Genomic DNA, 11,735 nt, shown 5'->3' with positions numbered 1-11,735 from the left:
GTTCCGAGTTTCTGCGCCTGCGCTTCTCGCCCGGACCCGCCTTCTAGGCGGACCAGTCTGGTAGTTGAGAAGCCTAGTTCCGGACTGCTTCGCCTCTGCGCCTGCGCGCCAGAGCTGCGCGAGCACAGCGGCCCCTAGTGGACTAGCTTGATAAAAACTGAAAAGCCTGGTCCCAGAGCTGGAGGGCGCCGATTATCTGCCCCCTCCAAGGTTTACCTCGTTAGCTAAACCCAGAACCTTAATATCCCAGGAAATAAAACCAGGTGTACAGGAACAGAACAGGATACAGAAACATATAAAGTTACACATCACCACTCAGTAAATGAGGGTCTTTTTGAATGTAGTAGCTCACCCCTGTATAACACTGAAGATCTCTCTTTTATTATTGTTATTTTTGTTTATTTGGTTGGTTTGGGATTTGTTTTTTTCGAGACAGGGTTTCTCTACGTGTCCTTGGCTGTCATGGACTCGCTTTGTAGACCAGGCTGGCCTCAAATTCACAGAGAACTGCCTGCCTCTGCCTCCTTGAGCACTGGGATTACAGGTTTGCGCCACTACTCCCACCTAAAGATCTCTTTTTAAAGTATTTTTGTTGTTGTTTGATTTTTGAGACAGGGTCTCGCCATATAACCCTGGCTGTCCTTGTACTCTGTGTCTACCCAACTGGCCTGGAATTCACGTAGATTTGCCGGACTCCCTATCATTGTAAAGATGTGCACCTTCGTGCCTGGGTGAGCTTTTTTTGTTTTGCTTTGCTTTTCAAGACAGGGTTTCTCCGCATAACAGTCCTGGAACTCTCTTTGTAACCCTGGCTGCCTAGAACTTGCTCTGCAGAGCAGGCAGGCCTTGAAGTCACAGAGATCCACCCACCTCTGCCTCCTGAGTGCTGGGATTAAAGGTGTACTCCAGCACTGCCACTTTGGGTGAGCTTTTAGATGATGCAGCTACTTTTGAATCGAACCTATTCCTGTAAATATAACCCTGTACCTATACTTCTGTAAGTAGTCCCAACAAACTCATCAAACTATGTCGTTTGCCAAACTGGACTTTTGTTAGGTCATTTCTTTTCCTCTGTTGAGGTGATTTATCTGGGGTAAAGAGACATTTGATCATATCTCTCTAGGAAGCCACCCTGTCTCAAAAATGAAAAGCTCTTTGTGGTGTGCATGCCTTCCCCTAGCACTCAGAATGCAGAGGCAAGCAGATCTCTGGGAGTTCCAAGCCAATCAAGAATACACAGTGAGCATGCCTGTAATCCCAGCACTAGGGAGGCAGGGGCAGGCAGATCTCTGTGAACTTGAGGCCAGCCTGGTATACAAAGCGAGTCCAGGACAGCCAAGGTTACATAGAGAAACCCTGTCTTAAAAAAAAAAAAAAAAAAAAAAAAAAAAAAAAAAAAAAAAAAAAAAAACAAAAAAAAAAAAAAAAAAAAAAAAAAAAAAAAAAAAAAAAAAAAAAAACAAGAAACAAAAACCAAGAGAAGAAGAGGAGGAGGAGGAGGAGGAGGAAAAGGAGCAGGAGGAGGAAGAAGAGGAGGAGGGGGAAGAGGAAGAAGACATAGTGATTGCTGCACAGCAGTGGGGACACACACTTTTAATCTTGGAACTGGGAGGCAGAAGCAGGCGGATCTCTGAGTTTAAGGCCAGCCTCACCTACAGAGTGAGCTCCAGGGAGTCAGAGGCAAGCCACTCTCTGTGAGTTTGAGGCCATCCTGGTCTACAGAGTAATTCCAGGACAGCCGGGGCTATCCAGAGAAACCCTGTCTTGAAAAACCAAACAAACAAACAAAAAACCAACAATACAAACAAACAAAAGAACAAAGCCATACTGAGACCTCAAATATAAAAAACCAACAGTATAAAGCAACCACTTGATAAATTCAATGTCCTGCTAGGTTTGATTTTATTTATACTTATATTGAGACAGGGTCTCTACATAGCCCAGGCTGTCGTGGATTTTTAAAATTTTATTTAATTTTTATTCTCTGTGCATTGGTATGAAAGTGTCAGAATGGAACTGGAGTTACAGACAGTTGTGAGCTGCCATGTGGGTGCTGGGAATTGAATCTGGGTCCTTTGGAAGAGCAGACAGTGCTTTTAACCACAGAGCCATCTGTTCAGCCCTGTCCTGGATTATTTATTTTTTTGATACAGAGTCATACCATGTTACCTGAAATGGCTTGTAACTCACATTATAAACTGTCCCGCCCCGCGGGACTCAGTTATTCGTGGGGGCGAAGGGGGTCAATCCTGAAAAAGATGAGGGAGAGAGAGAAAGGACACAAGCAGACGGTTGCCGGTCAAGTGTCTCTTTTATTGAACTTTGGTGTTTCTTTTAAAACGTGGTTTTGGCAGGGCGGGGGAGAGGGGCGAGAAAGGAAAGTAATAGTGGAAAAATACCAAGGCCCTTGGTGGGAAGTTCCCAAGGCTAAGAAGGTGGGTTAAAGAGTTACAAGGCCCGAAGATAACATCGGTGGTCACATCGGTGGTCACGGATGTGTCCCAAAGCAAACAGTTTTGGGAACAATGGGTTGTAAGAAACTATGGCCTGCTGGCGCCCGGTGCTTATCTGGCAGGTCAGGCCCTTAGGAAGGGTCCCAGGGCTTTGCTCCCAACAATAAACCATGCTGGCCTGAACTCCACCTGCCTCCGCCTCTCCAAGTGTTGGTATTAAAGGCATGCACCTCCAAGCCTAGCCAAACAGTTCTTTTGGAAATCAAAACATGTTTACCTTAACACTTTTGGAAACTAAAACACATTCAAATTTACATCTCCCTGAATTCCACCTGCCTCTGCTTATTGTTAAGTGCTGGTATTAAAGGCATGCACCTCCAAGCCTGGCCTAACAGTTCCTTTGGAAATCAAAACATGTTTGTATTTAGTTCTCCCTAGAACTTACACTGTTACATATTAGCCAATCAATCATACAGGAATATGGCTGAGCTCCAACTACACAGTGAGACAATGGATCCCTTAAAACCCAGCAATGTTTTCACTGGGCATGCTTCCTTGCACACAGCTACACATGCTCCTGCAGAAGTAAAACTTTTTGGTCTTGTGTGGTGACTTTCTTAAGAACCCAGACCCATTTTTTTTTTTTTTTTATAACATGCCTTTGGTCTTCTGGCCTCCAGAACTATGAGAATAAATTTCTGTTGTTTTAGGCCCCTGCTCTAGGGTAGATTATTATGTCAACCTCCGAAGACTAATTGCAAGGGAATTTGGGATGGCCCATTCTGCCAAGAGCTGTGGGGTGGCTCAGTATCAATGGGTTGTCCTTTGGTTTGGCTTGTGTACATGACAGAAGTGAGCCCTCATATATGTAAGCAATATTGGTGATGTTTTGACTGAAGACAGGGACCCATCCTGGAGAGCTCTGGCCATTCCCCAGGCTTAATAACAGAAAAGTCAAGCTAACCTGGCTGACCACAGGACCCCCAACGCAGTTGTCGACAGAAGGAGGCAGTGCTCTGCTCTAGAGCTTCCGCCAGGAGACGCTACAAGAAGAGACTGCAGTTGAGCTTGATGGACAAGAGGTCTTTATTGAAATCAGAGCAGGGAAATGAGGCCTGAACCTTCAGGCTACCCAGTTGATCCAAAAGTTAGATGGCTTAAGGAGGTAAGGCAGAGTCAACAGACAGGGATGAGGAATGGGACAGGACGGAGCTGTCAGAAAGTGATGTTGTCTTCGTACAATGACAGCAGCAGCAGGACGGTCCAGCCGCCCAGCAGACCCACGTTGTGCAGCAGGAAAAGAAGCCAGGGCCGCTGGTCCTGCACATTCATCATGGCTGGGAGCTGAGGAGAAGGTGGGCATCAGTTCAGCAGCCAGCTTGGTGGAGCCCCTGGCTACCTCCCCACCCCGACATAGGCTCTCCGCCTTCCTAACCATGTCACAGAGTGCCACATAAAGGAAGAGGCCGGTGGCTACAGCCAGAATCCAAGCCTCGCCCTCCTCATCTACTCCGACTGCCAGAGCCACGTAGAGGCCAATGAAGGCTGTGAGTGCGGAGGCCAGGTTCAGCAAAAGTGCACGCCTCACAGTCAGCCCAGCCTGCAGCAGAGCAGCGAAGTCCCCTAGGGACAGAACAAGCCATAGTAAGCGCTCTGTCCTCATGTCAGGTACAGCCTGCCTGACAGACCAGTCACTCCTGCATCCCAGACAGACACACCCATGTAAAGGCCAGACCCACTCCAGGCCCCCTCCCGCCTCCCTGCAATCCATCCTACCTGCAGCCAGGCAGAATGACAGACAGTTCCCATTGAAAGGCTTTGTCCCTATTCTGGTCTTGTTCACTCTCACTAAGCCCCGCCCTTTCCAGCCACACCCCAGCACTCACCCAGTTCATGTGGCAGCTCATGGCAGAACACTGCCAATGAAGTGGCCAGCCCAGTCTTCCAGGAGGATGCGAAGGCTGCACCCACAGCGAGCCCATCAGCGAAGTTGTGCACAGCGTCGCCCAGCGTGATCAGATACGGTAACAGCCTCAGCTCTGTGGGCATGGCAGGCGTGGGTCCCGTAGGTCAGGTCCTCCACATCCGCCTAAAGGCAAACCCCAGATCTGCAGCCCTCCAGGGACTCCCTCAGGGCTCACCTGCTCTCAGCCTCTGGAACTCTGGGTTCAGTAGTTCTGGGCTTTCCTCTGTCACCTGTGGGGAGCAAGAATGAACCCAGGCAAGTAGATAGCTAAAGGCTCCAGGTGGGATAGGACTTGCTACTTACCAAGTCTGAGCGGGAACTCTCATGGGACTGTTTGGACTGCCGGAGATTGCTGGGTGCCAGCTGCAGCGACACTCCATGGCTGTGTCCACCGTGGCTGCAAGGCCCATCCTTCTCAGAATTCTGTGGGGAAAAAAAACTGGTCAGAGTCCACCAAGCCCTTACCCAGAGTCCACCAAGCCCTTATCCATCCTACCTACTGGTACCCCAGAGGCTGACCTGGTCCCTGGGCAGTAGGAGGTTAAAGAAGCTCTCAAACAGGAAGAAGATGTAGAGGCCTCCAAGTACAGCCAGCAAGCGCCAGGTGGACTGCGCACCAATGCCCACCTCCTCGTGGGTGTGACCTTCCCCACTGTGTGTGTGCAGTCCTAGCACCTGAAAAGGAAAGGGGGGACTTCAGGGCTACAGAGGGCTGGGGTGGGGCTAGGAAAGGGCAGGAAGGTGGGGGTTACCCTGTTGTGTGAGGGCTGACCTTGGGTATCAGGTGCAAAAGCGCATCTCCTGTGAGGGCACCCACAGCCAAGCTCAGGAAGGTCTGCATGACGTAGTGGGTGACTGTGCTGCACCTGGCACAGGTCAGCAGGAGAAGGCCGAACACAGCGCAGAGGCAGATGATCAGGGTAGCCAGGGAGCCATACAGATAACCTGTGGGGGAAGCCACACTAAGAGCCCTGTTGCCCAGAGAAGCCCCCAAGTCCAGCCCAGGAGCAAGCAGCTGTTGGTGGGAGCCAGGTGTCCCTTTATACTGGCCCTCCTCTCCCTTCAAATCACTACCCTTCCTTCCCTCCCTTACTGGTTCCCCATTCCTCAGCGTCTACTCCTTGAGGCCAGCACCCAGGGGTTGGGCCATCTAGACAGGCACACCTTGGGATAGGGACTCACTCTCTGTTTGGGTGAGCTGGCCCTGAATATGGGTACTGGAGCGGTGGCTGCAGGCCCCACTTAGCTGCTGCTGGACCAAGGCAGGGGTCAGCTGGGCCCAGGCCTGAGGGCTCACCCCAGCCTCTTCAGCTAGCCCATATACAGCCATCACATCTTTGGTACTCAGGCACAACTGGAGGCAAGAGGAGAAGGACAGGAGTCAGGCATCTGAGGGGACCCTGGGTAGCCCATCTTTCTCCAGAACTGCAGGAATGGCTCACCATGTCCCATACGCTGGCGCTGCTATTATGGGTAGCATGGAGCTCAGAGTCTCGGTGGCTGGCTTCCCTGTCCAGGTGACTGTGGTCGTCATCATGGTGACTGTGGTTGTCATCATGGTGACTGTGGTCCTCTCCACCCAACCCAAGGTGGTGCATCAAAACCTCCAGTTCTGGCAGGGAAAAAAAAGAAAAACAGTCACTGTAGTTGGTTCTTGCAACTCCAGCCTTGTCCCCTCCCCCAGGACTAGAGGCTAAGGATTTCCACTCAGGCCTCACCAGATAGGGTCATGTTGGGAGCCTCAATACTCTGCTGCCGGAACACAAAGTCCACAAAGTACTGAGGGCTAGGCAGGCCTTGGAAGCAGGACCCATTAACGACATGATCCAGCAAGGCTGTCAGGACCAGGCTGGGACTTCCGGGATCTCCGGCTTCCTCAGCCTCCTCCAGCAGCTGGGGAACATCTACACAGGACTGGAGAAGAAAGAGACTGTCCTCAGCTCTACCCCCAGTGTCAGCTTCTGGAGTCCATCCTAGCACAGCCCACTGGATGGGTCTCCCATCAATGCCCAGCCTCTTCAAATTATTCCCCAGATTTCACCAAAGATATCAGCTGGCTCTCCCTGGACCACAGTCTAGGTCAAAGGGTTCCCCAAGACTCCCACAGTCCCTGTCCCACTCAAAAGTAAACATCCAGTTCTAATGCCCAGTACACTCCAACCTCCCAAGTACCCCCTCAGAGGCCAGTGAGGCTTCACATGGGACATTGCCCCTGCTGGAGCAGCCTCCCTTCCATAGCACTTGGATCCTTCTCACTACCCACAACAGCCCTCTGGACCCTCACCTCCTTCCCGTTGGGGTGGCCGGCAGCATGGGCCTCAATCTTCTGCAGTAGCTGGCTCAGACCCAGGGTCATGGCCTCTGGACTCTCCAGTGTGGTCAGGTAATCGTCCACATGGGAGGCTAAGAGGCCAGCTTGGATGTCCTTGCATGTTTCCTCCGGGTTGCTAAGATAGAGGGCTGCGGCAGCACTAAGGTGGCCAATATATCTGGACTCCAGGACTGGTTCAGGGGCAAGCCGAGGCTTGCCAGTTCCGGCTAGGGCCAAGACATCCTCCACAGATAAACACTGTGGGCAAACAGGTAAACACGGTCTGGTCCACCCGCCACAATCAAGGATTGGATCCTATCAGCTTTTTTTTTTTTTTGAGACAAGGTTTCTCTGTCCTGGACACGCTTCGTAGACCAGGCTGGGCTCGAACTCAAAGCACAGCGATCCACCTGCCTCTGCCTCTGGAATTACAGGTGTGGACCATGGCGCCAGGAACTCTTATCAGCTATCTTATGTCCTATTCTGCCCCTTGTACAGCTAGCTTGACTAGGAGCCCTCACAGAGGGATCCCCAGAAGTTACTCCTTCTGGTGAGAGTGGTCACCTGGCGTCACCACAAATTTGATGGGGGGGGGGGGGGGTGTTAATGGATGGAGCTCTGTGTCCCAGGAGGGAGGCTTGGCCTGTTTAAGACCCCTTAGGATGGGAGAGGAGGCTCCAGCCTGCAAGTAGGTTCAGGCACCAGCCTCCGGACCCGCCTCCTGGAGTTTGCCCAGGTCCCTTTTGCTGCCTGCCACGGGGTGGAGCGGGCAGGAAGGGGCCGGGGCTGGGGGACCCATCGGGTGGGGCTGTTACCTTTTCACACGGCCCGTTGGCGCAGTGCACACGGGCCGCCAGCGTATTTAACAGGCGGTCCAGTGCCTGGCGATCCAGAGCATCCCGTCCCGAGGTGAGAAGGTTTAGCAGGCTGTTGGGCTGGACAACTGCTGCTGTGATGACCAGCATAGCCAACAGGAGCCCCTGGGTGAGCGGAGCTGGGAACCCCATGCCTCAGGTCCCCAGAGCTCTTCTTGCTTTGGTGCTCTGTGAGGACTGCTGGCGTCTGGGTTGACTAGAGACTGCTGGGGCTCCCTGGGGCCAGACTGGGGCTGGGTTCAACTTGCCCGGCTTTAGCTTCAGGACCTCTCCCAGGTATTTCCTGCAGGGCTCTGTGATTGGCTGCTGGGTTAGCCATTCCAGTGGTAGATCCTCCCTGAAAGCTTGGGGGCAAGGAGCTGCTGCCTCCTGAGGATAGGGCTAGAGCTGGGTCCCTTTTCTTAGGTGGGTGGCTTGTGCATGTCCTCTCCTGTCATACCCAGGACCGCCACTCAGGGCTTTCTCTGTTCTCTGAGGGCCTCCTGTGATCTTGCCTCAGGCTAGGGGAGGGGGCAGAGCTTCCTATTAGTTGCCAAGTCAAATATGGGTGTTCTATTTGACATTTTCAGGAGAGCCCATAGACCTACCTCCCACCCTTCACCAGCTGCCTCTCAGCTCAAGCAGCTTAGACAAATCCCAAGTCTTGTGGCCCGAATGAGGGTGGGTGGGGGTGGTGATCTTGGATCCTGGGCCTCTGGGCCCAACATGGGCTACAATGGGAGATTTCTGAAGGGTACTTGCTGAGTCATAGTCCCCACCTCCAGCCCTTGGAGGGTAAATCCCCAGGAAAAGGCTAAAGCCCCAACCTAGACAAACAGGAAGAGAAGATGTGACCTTGGTCCTAGCCAGCATCTGGCCAGCTTTTGGGGTCAGTAGGAGGTCGAGGTCCTGTTGTGAGCTCTAGGCCTGAGGCACAGGAAAACTGAGGTAGGGCTGAGTTCCTCCCTCTGCCCCTCCCGGATCAATCATTCCAACCTTTGACCCCTGAGCCTTATCTCTACCTAGGTGGCAGGTGGAGGAGGGGTCGGATCTCCGGTTGCTGACAATCCCCAGGTCACAAGGCATTTCGGCCTTTTTGAAGGGGACTTCGGGTAGCACCAGGCCCTCTCCTGACCCCAGCCCTTCTGGGGTGTGGTTGGGTGTGGAGCTGGAAACATAAAGCCTAAAGAACTCTGCCCCTTAGTATTCCAGAGGGTAGGGCAGGGTGGGGAAAGAAGCTGGCTGACTGTCCTGAGCCCAGAGGTCAACCGTTTCAGACCTGAGCCAAACACACACCTATGTCAGTGGTTCTTATGGTTGGGATGCCTACAAGGTGGCATCCCTTCTGGTCCGAAGGAGGAACTGTGACTGGGAACTGGAAGTGCCAGCATGAGACAATGAAGAGAACATTCTCCACATGTAACTCTGAAGATGCCATATACCCAACGTGGCTTTTCTGTTTCCGTTGCTGGGTTGCTGGGGCCTGGGACCAGGTTGGTTTCCTAGCCTCGCAGATCAGCTGCTCTCTGTTTAAGCACAGTCAGCCTCTAGAGAGAAGTCTTTTTTTTTGGGGGGGGGGGCAGAGGAGGGGGGTTGAACCTAAGTCCTTTGGAAAAGCAGCCAGTGCCCTTAACCACTTGAACCATCTCTCCAGCCCCACAATTTATTTATTTACTGATATGGCATAGAGTAGAGGTGAGAGGACAACTTTTCTTTTTTAATGTTTATTTTTATGTATGTAAGTGCTCTATCTGCATATACATTCCGCGTCAGAAGAGGGCATCAGATCCCATTACTGATGGTTCTGAGCCACCTTGTGGTTACTAGGAAGTGAACTCAGGACCTCTGGAAGAACAGACAGCGCTCTTAACCTCTTAGCCACCTCTCCAGCCCGAGAGGGCAACTTTTCAAGAGTTGAATTTCTCTTCCTACCACATGTCCTTTTCTTCACCTGTTGAGCCGTCTCACCTACCTCAGACATTGGTTTTATAACTACCCTTTTTATAAAATGGCAGTGAGCTGGCTGGAAATGATACAGAAAGGGCAATGCTACAGGTGCATGAGGGTTGGCTGTTCTGGTCTTCCCCGGATTAGGCAGGTCTCCCCTTTGAAGGAGAAATCTAGGGAAGCCAGGATTGCCAAACCTACGCTAAGACTTCTCCCCAGAGCCAGGCTCAGTGGCACACACCTGTAATCCCAGCACTCAGGGAGGCAGAGGCAGGCAGATCTCTGTGAGATTGAGGCCAACCTGCTCTACAAAGCGAGCCCAGGACAGCCAAGGCTACAGAGAAACCCTGTCTTGAAAAAACAAAAAAACAAACAAACAAACAAAAAAAACCAAAACAATGCTTCCTGGTTATCATTTCCCTATGACTCCTGCAAAGTTTAATTCAGCCAACTACAGATACTATAAAAAGAAGTGAAAACCAGGAATCACCGCATATACTCTTAATCCCAGCACTCAGAGAGGCAGAGGCAGGCTGATCACTGTGAGTCCGAGGCCAGCATGGTTTACAAAGCGAGTCCAGGGCAGCCAAGGCTACACAGAGACCCTGTCTGGAAAAAACAACCAAACAAACAAAAACAAAAGTGAAATAGGTTGGAGCAGGTCTGGTCTGGGCATGGTGGCATATTACCTGTTAGTCCATTCCTGGGGAGGCAGAATCTATGACCCCAATCATGCATGCAGTACACAACATACCTGTAGGCAAAATACTTATCTGTGTACAATTAAAGAAAACATCCAAAAAAACAAAACAAAACAAAACAAAAAACCACAAACCCCAAGAAATGTGAATGTAGCTCAGTGGTAAAGCATTTGCCTTATACCCTGCACAAGGCCCAGCACCAAAAATGGCATGTTTGGGGAGCTTATGTGATGGGTCACTGAAGGCAAGTGCTTCAATTATGCTGTCCTAAGGCTGTCATTGACACCAAACACCAGTAATCCCAGCATTCAGGAGGTTAGGGCATGAGGAGACCCTTAAGTTCAAGGATAGCCACAGCTGTATCATAGCAAAACCATATCTCAAACAACAACAAAACCAAAGAAGAGTTAGCTGGGCATGGTGGTGCATGCCCTTAATCCCGGCACTCGTGAGGCAGAGGCAGGTGTATCTCTGAGTTCGAGGCCAACCTGGTCCACAAAAGTAAGTTTTAGGACAGCTAGGGTTACACAGAGAAACTGTCTCCCTGTCTGGAAAAAAAAAAAATCAACCAAACAAACAAAACCTAGAGCTGGGCAGTGGTGGCACAGGCCTTTAATCCCAATGCTTGGGAGGCAGAGGCGGGTGGATCTGTTGAGTTTGAGGCCAGCCTGGTCTATGGAGCGAGTCCAGCCAAGGCTATATACACAAAGACACCCTTGTCCCCCCCAAAAAAAACAAAAAAGGCCAGGTATGGTGGTACATACCTTTAATTCAAGCAGAAGGATCTCTGAATTGGAAACCAGCCTGTTCTACACAGTGACTTCCAGGCCAGCCAGGACTATATAGAGACCCTATATCAAAGAACAACGACAAATCAAACAAAAAAACAAACACCCCAAAGTGACTGGACTCCTTATTCTGACAACACAGCTGCCACCACATTGAAGTTTCCCTATGGCTTTGCTATTATGTCTTGGGAGGATTTGCCGTCACATGGCAGGGTTGTGGTGTCTAACTCAGCTCGCTACAGCAGAGGACGTGACAGCCTGTGCTTCAGACAGGATTCGTGGAGCCTGTGACCGGCCTAGCGCTCTCGGGTGCTGCTAGGAAGGGGCTGATGGCAGGCCAGGAGGCAACTGTTAGACCTATAATGATGAAGCAAGGGGGTACCATAGTGGGCCCCATGCCAAGGTGTACCCCTTGAGGAATTACACCACGCAACAGATCTGGTGTAAGGAAGTTTACTGGGGGAAGGGAGAGGAGGGCCTGGAGGAGGGATAGAGGCAGCAAGTGAGCTATGAGGCCAGGGAGGGAGAGAAAGGGGGCACCTAAGACAGAGAGCAGGAATAGGGGGCTGCGGTTGGCAGTAAGTCCTTCTATGAGCCAAATACACTTATTGCACCTGGAGATGGCAGCAGGTGATGGCATAAGCAATTGCCTATGGAGGCAGTTCCTGCTGGATCACCTGTCCTATAACAGCAGCCACACCTGGCCCGGTGGAGG

The 11,735-nt window shown here is 51.4% G+C and overlaps 1 protein-coding gene and 1 long non-coding RNA gene across 2 annotated transcripts in view; one reads left to right on the top strand and one right to left on the bottom strand.

Annotated features, from left to right (window-relative positions):
* Positions 1 to 3,515: 3,515 nt before the first annotated feature.
* Slc39a4 (solute carrier family 39 member 4) lies at positions 3,516 to 8,249 on the bottom strand. The gene is made up of 12 exons (XM_055626404.1): positions 7,546 to 8,249; positions 6,704 to 6,988; positions 6,138 to 6,333; positions 5,862 to 6,031; positions 5,602 to 5,773; positions 5,192 to 5,364; positions 4,939 to 5,094; positions 4,723 to 4,842; positions 4,595 to 4,649; positions 4,340 to 4,492; positions 3,889 to 4,076; positions 3,516 to 3,797 (listed from the first exon to the last, which is right to left on the bottom strand). The coding sequence occupies exons 1-12, from the start codon at positions 7,735 to 7,737 to the stop codon at positions 3,669 to 3,671; spliced, it is 1,989 nt and encodes a 662-aa protein (XP_055482379.1). The 5' UTR covers positions 7,738 to 8,249; the 3' UTR covers positions 3,516 to 3,668.
* LOC129690646 (uncharacterized) overlaps positions 7,561 to 11,735 on the top strand; it is a 5,562-nt gene continuing 1,387 nt past the window's right edge. Inside the window, exon 1 of the long non-coding RNA XR_008722346.1 lies at positions 7,561 to 7,714. This is a non-coding gene — a long non-coding RNA (uncharacterized LOC129690646). The remainder of the gene's footprint in view (positions 7,715 to 11,735) is intronic.

This window comes from Psammomys obesus, unplaced genomic scaffold (genome assembly GCF_907164565.1).
Source record: "Psammomys obesus unplaced genomic scaffold, mPsaObe1.curated_primary_1811, whole genome shotgun sequence".
Taxonomy (NCBI): Eukaryota; Metazoa; Chordata; class Mammalia; order Rodentia; family Muridae; genus Psammomys; species Psammomys obesus.
This window is presented reverse-complemented; position numbering and strand designations above follow the sequence as displayed.

Coding starts and splice junctions, on each gene's coding strand:
- Slc39a4 (XM_055626404.1), bottom strand. CDS start 7,737: ATGGGGTTCCCAGCTCCGCTCACCCAGGGGCTCCTGTTGGCTATGCTG. Junction 6,032..6,137: donor TCCCAACATGACCCTATCTG/GTGAGGCCTGAG, acceptor TTTCCCTGCCAG/AACTGGAGGTTTTGATGCAC. Junction 4,843..4,938: donor TCCTACTGCCCAGGGACCAG/GTCAGCCTCTGG, acceptor TTTTCCCCACAG/AATTCTGAGAAGGATGGGCC.